This window comes from Hyperoodon ampullatus (assembly GCF_949752795.1).
Source record: "Hyperoodon ampullatus genome assembly, chromosome: 12".
NCBI classification, from domain to species: domain Eukaryota; kingdom Metazoa; phylum Chordata; class Mammalia; order Artiodactyla; family Ziphiidae; genus Hyperoodon; species Hyperoodon ampullatus.
The window spans coordinates 53,615,826-53,637,572 of NC_136925.1; the positions used below are offsets into that span (position 1 = coordinate 53,615,826).

The 21,747-nt window shown below is 39.9% G+C and overlaps 1 protein-coding gene across 1 annotated transcript in view; it reads left to right on the plus strand.

Moving 5' to 3' along the window:
* The window catches only part of NCOA7 (nuclear receptor coactivator 7), a gene marked incomplete at both ends in the record, with an annotated part of 140,371 nt that overhangs the window by 11,441 nt on the left and 107,183 nt on the right, over positions 1 to 21,747 (plus strand). The window contains one exon of the mRNA XM_079716378.1: positions 14,222 to 14,332. Within this exon, the coding sequence (XP_079572504.1) occupies positions 14,283 to 14,332 (50 nt within the window). The remainder of the gene's footprint in view (positions 1 to 14,221; positions 14,333 to 21,747) is intronic.

A 21,747-nucleotide genomic window follows, 5' to 3' on the forward strand; every position in this document is an offset into this window, starting at 1 on the left:
GTAAAGTATCGCTTGTTTGATCAAGAGAGTTTCAGGAGTTTGCCAGAGAATGTGTTTAAAGTTTGTAAATATTTTAGATTCTCATAGGTCTTGTGTTTCCTAGAAAGGGCCAAATCCTAGGAAATATTTTCATGTATCTGCTCTCATAGTTTGGACCAGTGGTTCTCCAGCGGGGTTCATGTGCCCCTTGAGGGTATGGGAAGAAATTGTTAGAATGTCTGTATCATCTTTTCATGACTTCTATTTTGTTATATGTTTTATAATGCATGTATTAGTTCAGAAGACATTTTTTATGTGAAAAATATACATATTAGGATTTTATGCTCGGATGCTTTTATTGACGTGGAATATAACTTTAGAAAATGGAGACCACTAATAGAAATAAAAGGTAAGACCTTATTGTTCTATAACCGAAGTCAGTTTCTGTTATGTATTTAGACATAACAAATAAAAATTCAACTTATTAAACATAAATCCTATGTCTAACCTGAACTAGAAGTTGTAACGTATGTCACTGTGTGTGTGTGCGCGCGTGCGTGCACAGGCACACTTACTCATACATGTAGAACATGAGACACTCCTTTTGAGAGCTTACAGTCTGATTGAAAGGAATATGGGCATGAGGAGCCATTATTTAGAAAATGGTACAAGACAGCATAAGTGTGTGTGAGAAATGTAGCAGTATGAGTTTGTTAGATTAAAATTGCTAAAGTGTGGTAAGAGTGGCATGCCACAATGGTGATGCTACATTCTCAGAAGATTTCAAAACTCATTTTATGTTAAGAATTTTCCCTGATAATCAGGTCAGTTCTTAGTCCATCTACTCAATAAACTGTGCTTGAATTGTCTCCTGGGTACAGATGTTAACTACGTGAGCTTTCTGCTGTAATACTCAAAATAATATTTACCGATGCTCTCAATCATATGCCCACATTTCCTTTAAATTATATGAGAAAGTGGCAGAATAGACATGATGGGGAAATAATAATATTTTTGAGGTAGTATCCTTTTGGAACAGTGATAGTATATAAGATTTAAGATAAGTGAATGTTTCCTAGAGCTGCTCTGACAATTACCAAAAACTGGGTAGCCTCAAACAACAGGAATTCATTGTCTATAATTCTGGAGGGTAGAGTCTAAGATCAAGGTGTCGACAGGGCCACGATGTCTCTGAAGCCTGTAAAATAATCCTTTCTTGCTTTTGGCTTCTTGTGGTTTGCTGGCTGTCCTTGGCATTCCTTGGCTTGTAGCTGCCTAACTCTAATCTGTGCTTCTGTCTTCCTGTGTGTCTTGATCTTCACATGGCCATCTTCTTATAAGGACACCAGTCATATTGGATTAGAGGCCCACCATACTCCAGTATGACCTCCTCTTAACTGATTACATCTGCAGTGACCCTGTTTCCAAATAAGGTCACATCCTGGGTTACAGTGGATACAACTTCAACATTTTTTTGGGGGGGGTGGTATGACACAGTTCAACCTTAACAATAAATAATATCAAAGTCTGTAGGTGAATGTACCAAGATGTACATAAGTCACGCTTGGTGTCAAGTGATGCCTCCTTGTAGCTAAACTTCCATAGCCATGCACATTGGTTGTGAGGTAAATGACAACTGGAAGGAAGGGATGCTTTCTTGGCTGTTTTTGTTAATTGGCTGCTTCTGTCTCTGGGCTTTGGTATCCCAGGCCTCGGTAGAATTATGCCTATAGGTGGTAACATGTACTATGTGGCTTTGATCTTCCTGGTAAAAATCCACAAAGTAATTTGTGGATTAGGATATTTCTAAAGATGTGTTGGGTTTTTTGTTGTAATAATACTGCATAACAGCCTCCAAATCTTAGTGGCTTAGAACCACAAATATTTATTTCACATTCATGAATCTGCAGGTTGACTGTGGTTTGGCTACTGTTGGCTGGGTCCAGCAGGCCTGGGCTGGACTCCAAAGCTGAGGTAGGAGTTCAGGTCTGTTCCACACATCTTCATTCTGGGACCCGTGCTGAAGAAGGAAAAGCCACTACCTGAGGCATACTTTTCTGGTGGAGAACAGAAACTTGCCAGGCCTCTTAGAGCCTTAAGTTGAAATGGGTACACTGTTAGTCCTCAGTCTGTTGGTTAAAACAAGCCACATGGCCAACTGGGTAGAGAAGAATACTCTGTGTACTAGTGCAAAGCACCACAAAGTGGCATAGCAGAGGGTTTGCATGTGTAATTCTCTTACAAGGCGGGAGTGCTTAATTGAGTACAACAATCCAGTCTGGCCAAATGGCCAAAGAGCCCATTTTCTTTTGAATTCTGTAAGAACTTTTATATCAAACAACTTAATAAACCTTTAAAAGAAAACATACTTAAACCATAGAGTTGGTTTCTTAACCCAATCTCTTGGAAAATTAGAATCGAATATCATACGCATAATTTTTTTTTTTTTGCGGTACGCGGGCCTCTCACCGCTGTGGCCTTTCCCACTGCGGAACACAGACTCCGGACACGCAGGCCCAGCGGCCATGGCTCACGGGCCCAGCCGCTCCGTGGCATGTGGGATCCTCCCTGACTGGGGCACGAACCCACATCCCCTGCATCAGCAGGTGGACTCCCAACCACTGCGCCACCAGGGAAGCCCCATATGCATAATTTTTTTCAAAGAAGAGGTTACACTACTTCCTGATGCTGGTTTAATTTTGTGTTGAGCAGATTTCCTGCCCCGTAGCACTTTTCACTATGCTTCTTCCTGAACCCACGTTTGCATATTTCCCACATTTTGTGCCGTACTAACCAAAGCACTGCATGCACCTCTCCATTTTTGCCTTACACATCTGAGGGAAGGGTAGAATTCCAGTCCTCTTGAGCATGCTCTGATAGAGAACATTTTCATTAACGATAAAACTCTTTCTGGTTTATAGATATGACTGTTCATTGGGTAGCACTGTTGAACTATAACCAGAATGGTTGTTTTTGGTGTTGTCCCACTTCAGACACCTTCCCTAAGAACACTGGCCTATGTGACCTGGCCCTTTTCTTTCCATTGGTACTTCTCTGTGCATAACAAATTTTATTTGGCATTACTTTCTATCATATCCTTTTTTTCTGATTGTTTTATTTTTGTAGATTTTATTTCCTTGTCAAAAATCGAAGTTTTCTCAGAGTGTATTGAGTCCTCTTTATATGCATAGGTTTTAGATAAATTGTACAGTGATAGGCATAAAACAGGTTCTTAGTAAGCTTACCGATTGAAGAGATTGCTTGTCAGTATCTGACAAGGCACTATTTTGGAGTAAGTGTAAATTGTTTATTGCCACCTGTACATTCCATGTAAATAAATATGCTGAAAGCGTATTAAAAAGGGTGATAATTCAATCATTTTTTGTTTTGCATTTTTACACATATTGGGTGTATGCCAGTGTATTTTGAAAATAGGATTCAATTGCCAGTACCATCCACATGAGAACAAAGAAGCATGTGACTTTTCCTCAGTGAAATGGCAACTTACCTGGTAAAGTGAACTTCATGTCTCTTCACAGTCTCAAAAGACACTCTAATTCTTGGAAACTAGTGTTTGCAACCCATATACTGTATGTTCTTTGGAAAGGTATTCCATTTATTACATCTTTCATCCATCAAATTTTATTGGTTTTGTTTGCATCAATTAATCCTAATTCAGATCCATCAAATAGATACCTCGCATCAAATAATAACAATAATAATAATAATAATTAGTAGTAACCACTGGCCACACTTATTTCTGTCCTAAAATTGAAGGAGTTGTGGCATGATGCAAGACCAGAACCCCTGCAGCAGTGATGGCATTTGCTGTGAGCAAAGGCAGCTGGTGTAGTGATTCACATTGGTGCCTACTCTCTGGAAGGCCTTGGGGAATAGGCTTGAGTTCTATACTAGTAGAGACTCCAGAAGACTGTGGAACTTTTTTCTTTTTTTTAAAATTCCTTTTGGGCCAGGGCTAGAAGATATCTGCAAAAAAAGTCAAATAGGCCAGAGATCCTAGGATTTTAGCAGTGGGTCTGTCGAATAATATTAAAATGAATTCCAGAAGTAATTGAAGACAAACTTTTCCTCCCATGTCACCTGTTTGTTTATTGATGCTGTTTGGAGCCTACCACCTTTAGACTTACCTTAGAGATGATCTGAAGTGATCTTACAGTACTGGAGCAATAGTAGGGGGTGTCCCTAGAAACTACCTCTGTGGTGATGCAGGCACCAGATTTTTTTCAACTCTTGTGAGGGTAGGGACAGTCATATGCATAGAGCAGACAACCAATAAATAGTGACTAATGGTGAGAAAGAGGAAGTTTCCTCTTATGGTTGAGACGTGAGATCAGCAGAGCAGACTCTGTTCTGTTTTCATTGTCTCCAATAACTTTTTATATGACTTTCTGCATATTTTTCCTGTTTGTCTTTGTGTACAGGTAGAAAACTGTACAAGACTGAATTCTTATATCCTTATAAGTATTAATGAGAGAATGCATGCAGTATAGCAGTATATTAAAAACCTCTGGTAGAAGTTTATAGAATCATAATTTTTAGTTCTAAAAAGGACCTTCGGTTTTAGCCCCTAAAAAAGAAAGGGACTTTTGTAACTTAAAATCAATAAAGAACATTTTTTAAAACGATCAAAATTCCATTTTTAAATTCTGATTCTTTGTATTTACTAATTTCGTTTTCAGCAGGGAAATAATTGGATTGGCAGAAGATTACTTTTCAAAACAACAGAAACAAAAAAAATTTGCCAACTGCTAAGGAAAATATTTCTGGCATATTCAAAGTTATATTATTACTTCTGTCCTTAAAACTTAAGAGGTAATTCACTTTATTTAGTGAATTAAGGGAATGTGCTTTCCAGTTAGCTCTTTAAAAGTCTAATTCAGTGCAATAAATGTTTATTAAATGCTTGAACATGTTCAGTGCAGTGCATTTATTAATGAATAGCAGTGACTAACCTGAATACAGTTCAGGATCGATGTCCTAAAAGACAATTGACCAGGAAACTGGTGTTCACCCTCTTGTTCTTTTAATGGTGGGTAAATCTGGAAAGAACCAGGCAATTGACGTGAAAATTCTGTGTAGTAATATTGCCTCACATTAGAGGCCATTATGAGTGGTTCTGACTTTGGCATTAGATAAAGCTGATCATTCTGGCTCTAACTTTTATGGCTGTTTGACCTTGAATAAATGTTTCAACCTTTCTAAATTTCAGATTCTTTATCTAAAAAGGATTGAGAATATGAACTCTCATATAGTCATAAAGATTAAACAGTGTGTGTAATAGCATTGAACAAAAATATCTGGTGCATATGGTTAATGTTCAGTAAATGTTTTAACTGTTGCTGCTTGCTGTCATCTCTACATTCATTCACCCGGGCTGCCTGGCTTGAGTTAGTTCATGATCTAATGTTTCTGTTTAGGGGCAAATTTGAATCTGGCTCTCCAGGTGCTGATGAAGGTAGGTGTAACTTTCATAAACACAGGAACATATGGGCTTGTTGAAATCTCAATGGAGAGAATTCTCTGTTCCATGGGGTGCTAGACTCGATAGATAGCTCTTGGACACATTTCGTCTCTATACCAGGCCTTTTACAGATAAGGAAACTGGGGTCTAGAGAAATTGAGTAACTTGCCCAAGACTACATACCTGGGAGATGGTAGAGTCTGGATTCCAGCTGGGCTTGTCCTGCTTTAAGGGTGCTGTGCTGCCTTAATAATAAGAGTCCGAGGGGTTAGTCAGGTAAAGCACAGAGAATCTTGAAAACAGAGAATGACTCAGGTGTGTGGAGTTTGTAAGATCTCAGCTTTGAAGGACTTTTTGAAATTAAAAAATTTTAATTAAAAATGTTAGTTTATCCATGGAACTTGACTTTCCTCTGTAACAGTGGTTTTCAGTGAGTGTAGTGTTCCCCACTGGGGTGCATTTGGTTGGTATGGTTCCTGGGGAGGGGCACTAGCATTTAGCTGGGGGAAGCAGAGGCGCCAAGTGCCCTGCAATGATCAGGACAGTCCTAGACAACAAATAATTGTCCTTATATTTCCAATTTCATGTCATCTGTAGGACCTACATGAATATTTATTGGGACATTCTAAAGAAAAGAAAGAGATTGGTTCTAAATTACTACGTATAGAAATTCTGGTTATTATTTATAGCACTAGCGTTTATTCTAATGTTCTGTGCACCCCCACCTACCCGTTACCCACCCCCTCCCACCCTCTCACCTCTACCCTTTCACCTTCCTGTACCACTCATATGTAGTGAAATTATTTCTCATCTTATTTCACCTATAGCTAAACTTGTCCTAAATAAGTTGGTATAAGCATCTGAGTGTTTTGTTGTGTCTTCTAATGAAATTGTGCCTGAGAATTTACTTTATTATTATAAATTATTAACTTATAACTTACCTGTTGTAAGCTACTTTTCTTTTGGCGTTATACTGATTTTTGAAACCTGAGAATTTACATACTGAACTACCTGTTATCAGTTACTTTCCTTTGGGGCATTACATCGACTTCATAAAATTCAGTGTGTTAAATGGGTTATATTATCTATCAACTTCATCTCAGCATTATAAAGGGCATGTTATAAAATACTTATATACAGTTGACCATTGAAAAATGTGGGGGGTTAGGAGCACCAATCCTCCATGTAGGTAAAAAACTGTGTATAACTCACAGTGGGCCCTCTGTGTATGCAGTTCCTCTATGTCCGAGGATCCTGTAGGACTGTACTATAGTTACTGGAAAAATTATGAGTATAGGTGGACCTATGAGGTTCAAATCCCTGTTGTTCAAGGGGCAACTGTATTTATTTAGGTGAGGGGTGTTGATTTTTTGATAAGGTTGAGAACTGCCAGTCTGCAGCGACCCCACAAAATGGCTGTGCAAGCTTGTGCTCAGTCATCTTTGGCGATTAGGAAGCTGCTGTCTCTAGAGACAGCTCTTTGCATCAAGCCCTTATGTTGAGCCAAGACGCCTCTCCCTCAATATCCGGTGCCTAGTCCTAGGCACACCCTTGAAGTTCCATTGGTACAAGGCTAAATCCTCTACCAGATAAGATCCTTGAGGTATTTGGAAATAGCTGTCCTTTCCTCCCAACTCTTTCCATGCTAACCCTGACCAGCTCCTTTGACTACTATTCTTTTTTTTTTTAGATATTGGGGGTAGGAGTTTATTAATTAATTTATTTATTTTTGCTGTGTTGGGTCTTCGTTTCTGTACGAGGGCTTTCTCGTTGCGGCAAGCGGGGGCCACTCCTCATCACGGTGTGTGGGCCTCTCACTGTCGCGGCCTCTCCCGTTGCAGAGCACAGGCTCCAGATGTGCAGGCTCAGTAGTTGTGGCTCATGGGCCTAGTTGCTCCACGGCATGTGGGATCCTCCCAGGCCAGGGCTCGAACCCGTGTCCCCTGCATTAGCAGGCAGATTTTCAACCACTGCGCCACCAGGGAAGCCCAACTACTATTCTTAAAGTTTAATTTTATGTTACTTAATCATTCTGTTTGTTCCAGTTTCCTTATATTTCTCCTATATGGTAGTGGGAGACCCAGAGCTAAGTGCAGTAATCTTGATGTATTCTAATCCTCAAAAAGGGTGGGACAGACGACCATAGTCTTTTTTATTCTGGGCTGATTGCATTAGTGGTTTTGTTTCGTTTTTGCCAAGGTGGGGTGGGAGGGGTTGGGAAGCAGTGGCATTGCACCACTGGGTATGTGGATCTTACTGTCACCTCAAACTGCAGGTCATATTCACTTGTGCTAATGTTGGGTTCTCCCTTTCTCTCATTCCTTAGCACCTCTCCCAGATGTAGAACCCCAAATTAATCTACAGATAGCTGATGTCTGTCTGAATTGAAATGCTGTTATCCAGGATGTTATTTATCCCTCCAAAGGTCTAATGAGGCCCCTATTTTCATTCATGTCAGTGGTGATTTTACTGATGAGGACAAGGCTTAAGGACGAACGCTGCATTAAGCTGTTAACATCTTCCCTCCAGGTTGAAGTTGGAGGTCAGCTCACAGCTCTGGGTTGAGGCCAGTCAGTTGGTCAGCACATACCTCTTGGTACAGTGGTTCAGTGCTTTCTGTAATGCATCTAATCATAGAAGCATCCATCCATGTCTAGGCCACATTTCTCAATCTTATTCATAAGCAGGTCAAGAGAAACTTACCAAGTGCCTTTTAAGTACAGTTACACAGTGGTTACCTAATTTCCTTGATGCACTGGAACAGTAACTATGTCCAAGAGGGAAATTAGGTCAGTATAATTTGGCCAGGCCACCATTCTCTGAACTTCCTCCCCTCTACCAGCCCTATACGAGAGCCACAGCAGACCACGCAGGCCTCCCTGTGTACCACGTATTCCCTCCCAATGGCTCGTACCATCCTCTTTCTGCCTAGTGAGACCAACCTCTTCTGCATTCAGGATCAAACTCCTGTTCCTGCCTCATAGTCCAGCTCTGGCATCATCTGTGGAGTTTCCCTGACCCTCCTTCCCTTCCTGGCAGAGTCGTTGCTTCCACTCTGTGCTGTGTGGTTCCTTGTACCCACCAATATCGGACCACTCGTCTTACCAGCTGATGGGTGTCCGTTGCCTGTTCCACCTGAGCTTCCTGGCCTGTGAGTGCTGTCTTCATCTTTGTTTCTCCAGCAGAGTACTTGGTCCACGGTAGATGCTTCAAAAAGGGATCTGCTTGTTTGTTGTTGTTGTTCTGCTGAATGGTTGGTTTTCTGTGAACATTCTGGATCTCAGGGTTCACTGCCTCCTCTTCTGAGTCCTTGCCAAGCTGCCTTTAATGATCACGTCTAAAGTTTTGCCACGGATCTATGTGATGTTCTCCAGTGTGTAATTTGCACACTCCCTTTTCTATTTTGTTGAAAATTAAAAAGTATTTGCCTTTTGTCAGGCTTTTGGCATTTTCCACATATTCAACAACTCCTGACCCTGCCAATGATGTTTTAGAAATCTCATTTGCACGTTCTCTTCCTGGAGAGAACTTATAAAGTGATCTGCCTAGCCTGGAGTTGGTTCTTCATTTAGAGTATCTAGGAGATTTGATGAAACCTCTGTACTCATCTTAGGTAAAAGAGCACTGAAACCCACATTTGTTTAATTCTTTTCAGGTCTAATTTCATTTCCCTAGGCAAAGAATAATGGAGTAAGAGTTGATGAGGTCTCCAGTCATTTTGCCATCCATTGCATTTGTCCCATTCAAGTGATAGACCACTGGCCTGTCCTTGATCATCACCTTGATTCAGGCATAACTTTTTAGTTCTTTGTTGCCATTAAGTTCTGTTTTCTGTTGCTTTGCTTCTGTGACACACATTTGTTTATCTGGGGGTGTTATCTCCTAGATGCTCCCCCTACATGTTTGTGGCAGACTTTTGTTCTATTTCTGTGTCTTTCTTCCCAGGTTTCTTGTTAAAAAGAGTATTCAAATTTCTGACCTTGGTTAACACTGATATTTGAATACCCTTTATGTGTTTAGATGAGAGTATGGCTTTGAGAAAGACTGAACACCTGTCATATTTCAGTATAAGTCTACGTATTTTCTAGGAGGAAATGTCTGCATAGAACGGTACATTTTGGTCTGTTCCTTATGTGGCCAAATTTAGTGTGACCAAGCCTTAAAGCATGTTGTCATTATTTCATTTGTATAATAGGAAACCTGTTGTTGGGAAAACAATTGATGGACATCATGGGTGCTCTGGTGTTTTTCTAGTCCTCGCTGGTTATACCTGAATGAACAAGGAGCTGCAGTGTAGATGTGAAGCCAAAAAGCCACACTGGGCTGTGTGGGTCCACACTGGGCTGTGTGGGTCCACACTGGTTTGATGTAGTTAGGGAGTCTGGTAGCTCTGTCCTTAAATCCCTTCTAAGTGGTGTCATGGGGAGCATCAAACATTTGCTGGTGACACAGAAAATACTTTGTCTTCAACACAGCTCTTATGAGGTAAGGATTTTGTATGTGCTGGTTTCTTTTTGTTTTTTGTTTTTTTGAATAATGAACTGAATGTAGGTTTAAATTGACCATCCTGATTTAAGATTACAAAAAAATATTTAGATAGAAGATACATCTTGTGTTCCCTCATACACCGTAAATGCAGGAGACTCTTGTAATTATGTAATACACTGTAAATGTAATACATCGTAAATGTAAAAATGTAATACACTGTAAATGCAGGAGACTCTTGTAATTCAGTGTTTGGACGAGTCTAGGGTTTATTGATGTGAGGAGAAAGTCAGCATTAAATGAAAAAAGGGCTTTTAAGAAGCCCATTATAACCACTTATAATGGAAAATGTAGTTCCCATTAGAGATTGATTTAAAGGAGCTCTGCTTCTTCACTGAAGCATGAAGGCTGCTGGGTGGTGCGCTGTGCAAATCATTTTCATAGCATCCTTTGCTGATCTCTTTCTGGTTAATCTGTTAGTGTGTCTAGACCTGAAAGAACTGCATCTGTCTTGTTTAAGAAATGTATAAATTCCCAGAAATTTAAAAGAAACCAAAGATTTGGATATTTTTTTTAATTTATCATATAGAAAATGGAGAAAGAGCTCTGCCAGTTCTAAACAGACACAGCAGCACCAGATGTCAGTACTTGGATCATTTCATCTTTTCCTCTTGTACTTATTTTTGTCAATATTTTTCCAGTAGAACCACATATTAGTTTCTGGCTCAGCCTGCAATATAAAAATTTTCCAATTAGATTGTTATGACTTCATTTTTATTCATGAGGGGAAATCTAATAAACAGAGATCATCACATATGGTGGCATGCAGGAGAGGAACTTTAAAATAAACCACCTGGCCCAGGGCAGGGCAGAAAGCCAGTGTTCTAATTCTGTCTGGTCCAGAGAGGCTGGCTTGAACCTACATTCTCCATTTCCAAATAATTGTTAATTTGGGAGGAATCCTTGGATTGATATCAGTTTGCCATATAATTGATCTTATCCCCAGGACTGGATTAATTCCTTGCTTAGCTTTCATGTGGCTTTTCTGCCTAGTTCTGTGTTAGGTATTTAGGGAAGTATAAGGAAAGTATGAAACATGATGGTTTTTGACTTGGAAGAACTTTGGTTGGTTGGGGCTGAGGAGGGTAAGTGAAGTGGCATCGTCACACAGCGTACGATTAAGTGCCTCACGGTAAGTGATTATAAGTGACACGTGAAGTACTCTTACACGGCCGAGAGAGAAGGACACACGAGTGGTCAGGGGAGCAGAATTGGGCCCTTGTGCTGGATCTGGTCAGAAGGAGTGTAGCAAGGTTACTTCAAGCTTGGGAAAAGAGTAAGGATTAAGGTATAGAGTTGGGGAGGAGCCCAGTGGGTTCAGGCCACATGTGAAATGGAGGTTAGGAGAGTTGGACACTCGGCCACTGTCTTTTCTTTGTTACCACAGTTCTTGAATGAGTACTTCCCTCATTCATTGAGGCATGGCTTCCACCCCCACTACTCCACTGAGGCAGTCCTATTGGAGGTCTCAGGGACCCCCATCCTACTCATGGCCAGGTACATTTGTCCTAACCTGTAGAGTCTACGCCGAGGCATTGGAAGCTGCTGATTCCAGACCACTCTTTCTAACTCATCTCCAAATGCTTTCTGGCTCCAAAGGTTATTGAAAGACATTGAAATGTACACCAAACTGGATTTAAATCTCTGCTCCACCAAGGCTGGTAATGTTGAACTAGGGAAATTAGTATCTCTCAGCCTCAGTTTAATGGAAGTAAGGATACCTAACTCATATTGTGGGTGTAAGGATTAAAAGAGAGAACATGGGGATAATACGTTGAAATAGTGACTTAACAGAAGGTAGCCATCGTGGTTGGTTTTCTTTCTCTGCCCGGTAGCTACTCTGCCCATCTTGCCCTTTTCATGCGCATACTTATGCTCAGGTATTCCCTCTTTCTGGAATGCTGTCTCTTTTTCCTCTTTACTTATTGAAATCCTCACCACCCTAGAAGGTTTACTTTGTCACCTCAATCAAAATTGAACTTTATGTCTTCTGGATTCTTAGTGTTATTGTTTGGACAGCTCCAGGTTACTAACTCCGCATTTTATTGTGGAGTTAGTTTAACCAATTGTATCCCATTGACCTGACACTCATCTTATTTTCCCTAATGGTTGGTATATCTCTTGAGGGCACCACCATGTCAAAGCCATGGAGATAAAGCAGTAAGAGTTGAAACTGTGTCATCCATTGTTTCCATACAGGACCCTGTGCATCGTTGTCATACCTGCAGGGTGTTATCATTGTACTGTTTTTTTTTTTTTTTCTTTTCCTTTTTCTTTTTTCCTTAACTACAACCATATGTTGATAATTTCTAAATCTTTTTCTCTAGCCCTCACTGCACTCCTGTGCTTTACATGAAATCAAACATCTGGTGAATGTTTCCAGTTGACTATCCCATATCCCATGAGCACTCACAGGCAGCATGTCCAAAACCGATCTTTCATCTGTTTCTGCTTCCCCCTCCAAATGCATACCACTTCCTGTAGATTGTATCATATCTGTGGTTTCCCAGTCTACCCAGTCCCTGAAGCAGAGACTTGGAAAGCGTTTATCATTCCTTTCTGTCCCATGTTGTCTACATGTTCACCAAATCTGAACTCATTTGCCTCCTAAATATTTTTTGAGCTTGTGCCCCCTCTTTCTGTGTCAAATACTGCTGGCTGAAGTGTGGGCCCTCCTCTCTCTACTAGTTTTACTGTAATATCTTTCTAGTGCGTCTGTTTTCCCCGTTCTCAATCCTCTCAAGTCCATCCTCTGTGATCTGTATATGTTACACTCCCTCCTTCCCTTTGGTGATGTCTGCCGGGAGTGGTGCCCTTGGGTCAGCATGATCACTTAGTGACATAGGTGCTGACATAGGTGCAGGGAAGGGGGTGGCAGCACATAATGCATAGCTAGGATTAAGTTCAAACTCTTGAGCATGACATGAAAGGTCTTCATGACCCTAATCTTGCCTATGTCTTCATCCTCACCTCCCACTGTTGCCCTGCTTCACATTTGATCCTGGAGCAACAGAGAAATACTGTGTCTCCTTGTTTTTGTTCAAGCTGGACTTGCTTCCTGTACCGTTTATCCAGGAACCCATCCTCATCCTTGAGATCTTGGTGTATGTGGGGATTGCGGTGGGGTGGGCCCTGCATAAGGCTAAGTGTTCTTCCTCTAGGCCCTGTGCCTTCTTCATAGTGATTTGTATCCCATTGACCTGAAATCCTAAGTGTCTCCCTTGCAAGACAATAAATTTCATTAGGCCAAATATCATGTTTTCTTTATCTTTGGTCTCTGATACTTATCACCGTACCTTCCCTGTAATATATATTGTGAATTAAATTGTTTATGGAGTTGAGATGGATTAATAAATAATTTTGATTAATGAAAATTCTTTGCTTTTACTTTGAGACACATTCAGGGTGAAAAGACAGATTTTAGGAAGGGTTAATGCTGTGCAGACAGTTTAGATTAGTGAACCAGGCAGTAAATAGATATTGGGAATTTTTGAGCAGGGACATGGCATGATGAAAGTGGTACTTAAGGAAGGTTGATCTGGAGACAACCTCTTATTACAGGTTTAAATCGGGTTGCTTCTGGGAAACATAGGTGAGGGTTGCAGGGGTGGGAAAGAAGGAGTGGCAGAGACAAGCATATAAAGCCATTCTGAAGCATAGCTTCCTGAGGCTTTGTACTTTCATTTCCACATTTGCTCAAGTGGGACGTACTCGCTGGCATGTTTCCGAAGCAAAATAGAATACTAATTTATTTTTGTTTTTAAAGAAAGAACATTCTTGTAAAACACCTAAGTGATCCATGTTTCCTCATTATGTATGAGACATATTTGTCATTAATGGCTTCAAAAGAGTGATTATAAATTCAAAAATTTTTTTTAAATTAGCTTCTGCATAGCTAGCCTGAAGCCTTCTAAAGTCAGTGGTTTTTATTTTAGCACATTTTGAAATAATTGTTAATTATGAGGAAAATACTTCAGTTTATTTTTCCAGCCACTTTTTATTGTATAGTTTAACTCTTCCATTCTAATTGTAGTTTCCTGTCCCCCTCCCCTTCCCGCGGGGGCATTTGTATTTCATATATGACTCATGTGACTATGCTTACTGGTTAAAGTTTAGCTTCCACTTGTTGGGGCCATGTAGCTCCACCCTGCTTCATTCTTCATATTGGCTGTTATAAACTTCTTAATTTACAGTCACTTTGTTATTTTTTTACAGGGTGATGACTCATTGATCAAAAAGGAATTTTTCAAATATTTTGCACTTTCAATTGCATATTATGGATACCAAGGAAGAGAAGAAGGAACGGAAACAAAGTTATTTTGCTCGGTAAGCATTCATTCTGCAAATTTATGTCAGTACTTAAAAAATGTTTGAGAGGACTTTGTTCTTAAGTATTACTTGGCATTTTGTGATTTGTGACTGCTCATAAACAAGCAGTAGAAGTTAAATGCACTTTGTTTCATCCTTTTTCTTATTTACACTAGAGAAGTAACATTTGATTGGTTCTTCTGTTTCTGTCCTTGACAGTTCTCTCAGGCCAGTGCTGCTCAGGGAAGCTAACATTCTTTATGCATTGCACTGCAGATTGCTCAGAATCCTGTGTTTAACAACCTACATTGAATTTTAAATCCTAAGTACTTAGTTCCTGCTGCTCTGTAGCCTAATTGGTTGAGTTATAACTAAAAATCTATGACATATTTAAAGCGTATTACTTTGTGGGGTGTCTATTACTAAAAAGTATTTTTGTAGGTAAATGGAATGGATGAAATTGTATCATTGTAGTACCTGTCATTTTTAAAGCTTGAACTTGTCCAACATATGTACATGTGTTAGTATCTGGATAGGAGTAATCTACTATATTATTGGTTACTATTTACAGATTTAAACATCTGTATGGCAGCCACTCACTAATGATAATAACATGAATGGTACATTAAAACATTTTTTTTTTTTTGCATTACGCGGGCCTCTCACTGCTGTGGCCTCTCCCGCTGTGGAGCACAGGCTCCGGACGCGCAGGCCCAGCGGCCATGGCTCACGGGCCTAGCCGTTCAGCGGCATGTGGGATCTTCCCGGACCGGGGCACGAATCCGTGTCCCCTGCATCGGCAGGCAGACCCTCAACCACTGCGCCACCAGGGAAGCCCCATTAAAACATTTATAAATCATTTTGATGGCTGGAATGTTTTCAAACTCAGAGTGAGAACATAGGCTTAAAATGATCATTATGGTCTCCTAACTTGAAATACTTCTTAAGAACTAATTCAGCCTCACCACATCCCCAGCCCCAATATTCTTGTTAAAGATGCACTTCCTGTTTTCCAAATATAAGTCTTGGAAACTGAAAACCAAAGTTTTTTGTTGATGTTTTCATTCAGAAATTAAGCTAGGTTTTAGATTGTTAAGGAACTACTAGGTGGCAAGTACTTTACTTATTATTTTATTTATCTTCACAATAAACTTGTGAAATAGGTTTTCTCCCTGTTTTATTAATGAGGCAACTCAGAAAGTAAGTATTTTGTCCGTTTCATGTAGTGTAAGAGTCAGTATTCAAATATAGGGTTGTATCCAAAGGGCATGTTTCACTTAGTAATAGTAAACCATGAATAAGAATTTTTGGAAAACAAGAGTTATACTGCTAATTTTAGTGAATTATTTTTTCCTATTAGGACCCCAGAGAGTAGTAAGATTGTTTGGGGAAGGAAGAAATCAGGCATCTAATGGGTGAACCATAGAAAGATAGGACACTTAGAATAAACAAGAACTAAATATTTTGAGATAATTGTAGATTCACATGTAGTTCTAAGAAATAATACAGAGATATCTTATACCTTTCATCCAGTTTCCCACCTTACGTAACTATTGTATAATAAATATCACAACTAGGAAATTGACATTGATACACTCCACTAACCTTATTCAGATTTCACCAGGGTTTACAAGCACTGAAGCACTCATTTGTGTATGGGTGTGTGTGTGTGTGTGTGTTTGTGTGTGTGTATTTAGTTCTGTTCAGTTTTATTACGTGTAGATTTGTGTGGCCACCATCACAATCAAGGTACAGAACAATTCCATCAAAAAGATCCCATGTGCTACCCTTTTGTAGCCATATTCACCTTCTTCCTTCTGCCCATCCCTCCTGACAACCGCTAATCTGTTTTCCATCTCTATAATTTGTCATTTCAAAAATATTATATGAATGGAATCATACAGTATCTGATGTTTTGAGATTTTTTTTCACTTAGTTCAATTCCCTTGACATCTTAGTCTGTTCGGACTGCTGTAACAAAATACCACAGACTGAGTGGCTTACAAACAACAGAAATCATTTCTCGCAGTTCTGGGGGCTGGAAGTCCAAGACCAGGGAGCCATCATGGTCAGGCTTTATGTCTGGTGAGAGCCCCCTTCCTGGTTCATCAAAGGCCACCTTCTCACTGTAACTTCACGTGGTGAAAGCAGCAAGGAGCTTTCTCAGTTCTCTTTTATAAGTGCGCTAATTCCATTCATGAGAGTTCTGCCCCTCAAAACCTAATCACCTCCCAAAGACCCCCATCTCCTAATACCGTCACACTGGGCATTAGGTTTCAGCATATGAATTTTGGGGGTACACAAACATTCAGATCATAGCACTTGAGATCTGCCCAAGATGTTGCATGTATCAACAGTCTGTTCCTTTTTATTGCTGAGTAGTATTCCATGTTATGGATGTATCACAGTTTTTTAACCCTTCACCCATTGAAGGACATTTGGGTTGTTTCTAGTTTGGGACTGTTACAAATAAAGCTAGGATCATTTGTGTAAAAAATTTTTTTTGAGTGTCAGCTTTAATTTATCTGGGATAAAGGCTCAGTGGAATGGCTGAGTCAAATGATAAGTGCATGTTTAATTTTATAAGAAACTGCTGGACTCTTTTCCAGAGTGGCTATACCATTTTCTACTCCTTCACATCTGCAATGTATAAATGATCCAGTTTCTTGACATCCTCATCAGCATTTGGTATTGTCACTCTTTTTTATTTTAACCATACTGAGAGGTGTATGGTGATACCTCATAGTGGTTTTAATTTGCATTGCTTTAATGACTAATGAGGTTCAACATCTTTTCATGTGCTTATTAGCCATCTGTCCATCTTCTTCAGCGCAGTGTCTTTTCATGTGTTTTGTCTGTGTTCTAACTGGATTGTTTTCTTACTGTTCAGTGTCACGAGTTCTTTATACATTCTAGATACTAGTCCTTTGATATGTTGTTTGCCAGTATTTTCTTACAGTGTGTAACTTTTCTTTTCAACTTGCTAAAACAGTCTTTTGCACAGCAAAAGTTTTAAATTTTAATGATTCAATTTATTAGTTTTTCATTTTATGGATTGTGCTTTTGGCATCAAGTCTAATGACTCTTTGCCTAGCCCTAGGTCCTGAAGATTTTCTTTCATTTTTTTCTAAATATTTTATAGCATTATGTTTCATACTTAAGTTGGTGATCCATCTTGAGTTAAATTTTTTTTTTTTTTTTTTTTGTGGTACGCGGGTATCTCACTGTTGTGGCCTCTCCCATTGTGGAGCACAGGCTCCGGACGCACAGGCTCAGCGGCCATGGCTCACGGGCCCAGCTGCTCCGCGGCATGTGGGATCTTCCCGGACCGGGGCACGAACCCGTGTCCGCTGCATCGGCAGGCCGACTCTCAACCACTGCGCCACCCAGGAAGCCCTTGAGTTAATTTTTATATAAGATGTGAATTTAGGTCAAGATTCTCTCTCTTTCTCTCTTTTTTTTTTTGCCTAGGGATGCTCTATATAGTGATTTCAAAGGCTGTAGTGCCTTCTCAGTTTGCTTCCAAACTGATTCCAACAGTAAAGGTGACTGTGGTTCATGAACAACCTGCTCAGAGTTAACCACGTCTTGTTCCTAAGATGTAGAGTGAGGGGAGCCCCTTAAACTGAGAATGCAAGATGAAACTTCTGGAAGAACAGCATACTTTTTTCAACTCAGAAATACAAAATTTAATTGTCATGTTTGCCTTGACCTCTTGTGAAAAGTATTCTAGCAGTGAAAAAGAAAAACATATCCAAAAATGGAGAGTGATCCTAAGAGCATAGGGATAGCAGGACAAGGCCAATAGTCAGTGGTACTATTAAAATAGTAAATCACCGTGATTAGTTACTAGGAAATGAGAGAGAGAGAAAAAAGATAAACCTGCAGTTTAGCTACTGTGATGCAGTTGCAGCCCCACGTGGTCAAGCTATTAAAAGCAAAAAGCAAACAAACAAACAGAAACTCCAAAAACTTTATTATCAGAAAAGAGGCAGCAAAAGTTATAAATCTTTTCAACTACCTCTGACTAAACTGTGGAATTCCATAAAGTGGAATCACCGACTGGACCTGCCTGAAAGCTGGTTTCTGACAACCTAGGGCAGTTTGCTCTGGAGTGTGTGTATACGGGCCCTCCAAGCAAGATCTCTAGGGAGGAATATAAAGAGTCAGGCCAAGAGTGCAGCCATACCACCTTACGCAAATCTCTGCTAGTGTGCAGAGGAGAGCAAAAGGAAGATTTGCCCTGATTTCTGCCTGCTACCACAATATGTATCAGAAATCCTAAAAATTGCTTTTAACCCCCCCATCCCTTTACCCTTCTGAGTATTTAAGTAGTCTCTGTTTTCTTGGTGCACTATTTTACCCTGTGGTTTCATAAACATTGTATGATTGTATGTAGTAAATAACCCTTTACCTACCCCCTTTGTTGATGGTTCTCTCTCTCTCTCTCTCTGAAGTTAACATCAAAGCAAAGTTAAGTTTAAAAGGCCCCATTTTAATAATTTTGGATTGAAATTAGTGATTCAAGGATCACCCAATACTTTCTTTCTTATAATTTATCTTGAAATATGCCTGTGTAGACCTACATGGACATGTGAGTCAGCATCACTGCTAGATAACTCTATTCTGGATAAGCCCTTCGGAGTTTTCAGGATCTGGCTCTGCCCCACCTGGTTTTCACCATCTTCAGTGTTTTGCACCAGTTGTTTATTACAGATCAAATGATTCATGAGACATTTCTCCATGCTTTTGCAAATAATTTATATATACAAAATTAGTATATTATATATGTGTGTATTAATTCCTTGATACTTGACAAGTCTTGAAACCAAATGAAAAACTGAATTATTAAAGCAAATTATACTTTCTGTACTATCCTCTGGAGTGATCGTTATTCATTATGGCTCCTGCTCCCTCTTTCTTCCCTTGTAGTTAGAATGCAGGTTTTTTTTTTTTCAGAAGTGCTACAAGGGCTCCCTTCTTCCACACTCATTTTGACATTGTTTAGCTTTTGCAGAATTTAGTACCCTTTTAGTGATCTTTGTGTAGGTCCCTTTGTGCTCTTTATATATATGTTTCATCCCCAAATATGATTTGACTGCTGTGGAAATTTAGACTCAAGGGGTTTGGATAACTTCGATGAGATTACACAGCAGGTGGGCGAGGCAGCATTTGAGCCCAACTCTGTCCTTCTCCATCCAGAGCTTATGCTCTGGATGCTGCCTAGGGCCATGTGGCAGCTCAGTGGCAGAATGATGCCCATAGAACACAGGTTACCTGACCTCGTACTACTCACATTGTGGGTTGAGTAGATTTCTGTGGGCAGTCCTGGCAGCTTAACATTAATTTATACCACTGTAAATTAATGTGCAGAAATGCATCCTGGATTCCAAAGATCTAAGTTATAAGTGACCTTTTCTAAAAACAACTTGTTTATAACTCGAAGACATCCCATAATCCATGTCTTATATACTTTATCCATCTGTAATATGGTTAATGTCAGACTATTAACCAACCAAGGCAATAGGAAACATGCAGTCTGTATACCCCACCTGTGTAAGTCAGTGGTTTGCATTACAGTGATCCACTTTACACCCTAGGATTGCATCTTGTCTAAAAAGAGTAGTTGCCCATAATAGAAATGAATGCAGAGATAACATTTGGACAGAAAATCTCAGCTTGCCCTCTTGGTCAAGTACAGAGTCTAAGATCCAGTGGAAGGCGTCACCTGGATGTGTCTGGCGGTTGATCTACAGCATTGCTGAGGACAACACGGAGTGCGCCCAGCTCCAGCCCCACGGAGGCAGTCTTTGAACCTTAGGGGAAGAGCCGTCTCTTTGTGGTACAGCTGGGCTAAGAATGCATATACCACGTGGGTGGAGTGGTGTGGTGTGAACTCTTGCCCTTCCTTTAATAAACAGTCTCTAATTGTTTTTTCCTGCTAGCCAAGGACTATTAGAGAAGAAACTTAGTATGCCCCAGATTTGAGGAAAAACCCTATTATTACCAGTTGTTGGATTCAGATATTGTCATATTGCAGAGTTTAATTGAGTTGGTATATGAAAAGCAAATAGACCCGTTTTAAGCGCTTGGTACGTGTTAACTCTATACCTTCTTAATATTTGGTTAATATCTTCTCAGTTTTACTATGCCTACTGATTCTAAAGTTAATAATAATAACACTTGTGGTGCTTTATAAAGTGCTTTCATGTGCATTCCCTCACTTTAACCTCACCATGATCCTATGAGTAGATAGAATTGCAGATGCTGAATCTGTAGTTTGGAAGGTTAAATAACTTGCCTCCAATCACTTAGCCTTTAAATGGAGGGTCTGGCCCCTGAACCCCAGTCTGCTTTGTCTGTATCTCTGATTATTTTTCTTCATTCCATGTTGTATCAGTTTAAATAGCATTAAACATGAATTTTTACTTTGTCTGAGAGGGGGATTAGAACATATTCATAGCATCATAAGTAGGAGAAGTTGTATATGGATTTGGAAGTAAATGTTCTAGTTAAGTTTATTGGAACCCATATTTGATTTCAGCTTCTAAGAACCATCCTAGAGGGCTGTTGGCGCTGTTAGGGACACATGCCTATAGTGATCCATAGCCCTGTCTATCCAAGGACAGTCTCGTGTGTGACCTTCTGATCTCCTATTTGCTGTTTATGTGTTTACAGTCATTCTCCCCACAGATGGGCCATCTGGAGAGAAGGGACTCAGCAATAGTTCAGTGCTCTTTCCTTGTGCCTTGTTAAGTACTGGTTGACATATAACAAGTGTTAAGTACTTTTTGACCAACTGACAGATTGAGAGTATTTGAAACAGCTTCTTTTTTTTTTTTTTTGCTGTACGCGGGCCTCTCACTGTTGTGGCCTCTCCCGTTGCGGAGCACAGGCTCCGGACGCGCAGGCTCAGTGGCCATGGCTCACGGGCCCAGCCGCTCCGTGGCATGTGGGATCTTCCTGGCCCGGGGCACGAACCCGTGTCCCCTGCATCAGCAGGCGGACTCTCAATCATTGCGCCACCAGGGAAGCCCTAAAACAGCTTCTTTAATGTAGGATATAAATGGTTTGTGAGTCTTAATTTTTGTCACTATAAATTTTTCAGTATTCAGGAATTTTATTTATCTTAAAAAAATTGAGAATATTTTAAAACCATTTCCTGTGAAAAAGCTGTGTGTGCCTTATTTGAAAATATTACTAATTACCAAGTAAACTCTTGCCTGAGCTGTAATGTCCTTTAAGGCTTATGTTTCCTATTTTCTTGATTTGAATTCAGATCAAGTGGCTCTTAAGGGAATATTTACATATTGCTTGTCATTCATTACTGGGAAAAACAGCCATGGCCAAGTTTGACCTGCTAATGCTTTCAGGAAATCATTAACTTTTTTTTTTTTACAGATTAAAAAAAATGCATATAAACATTTAGCCAT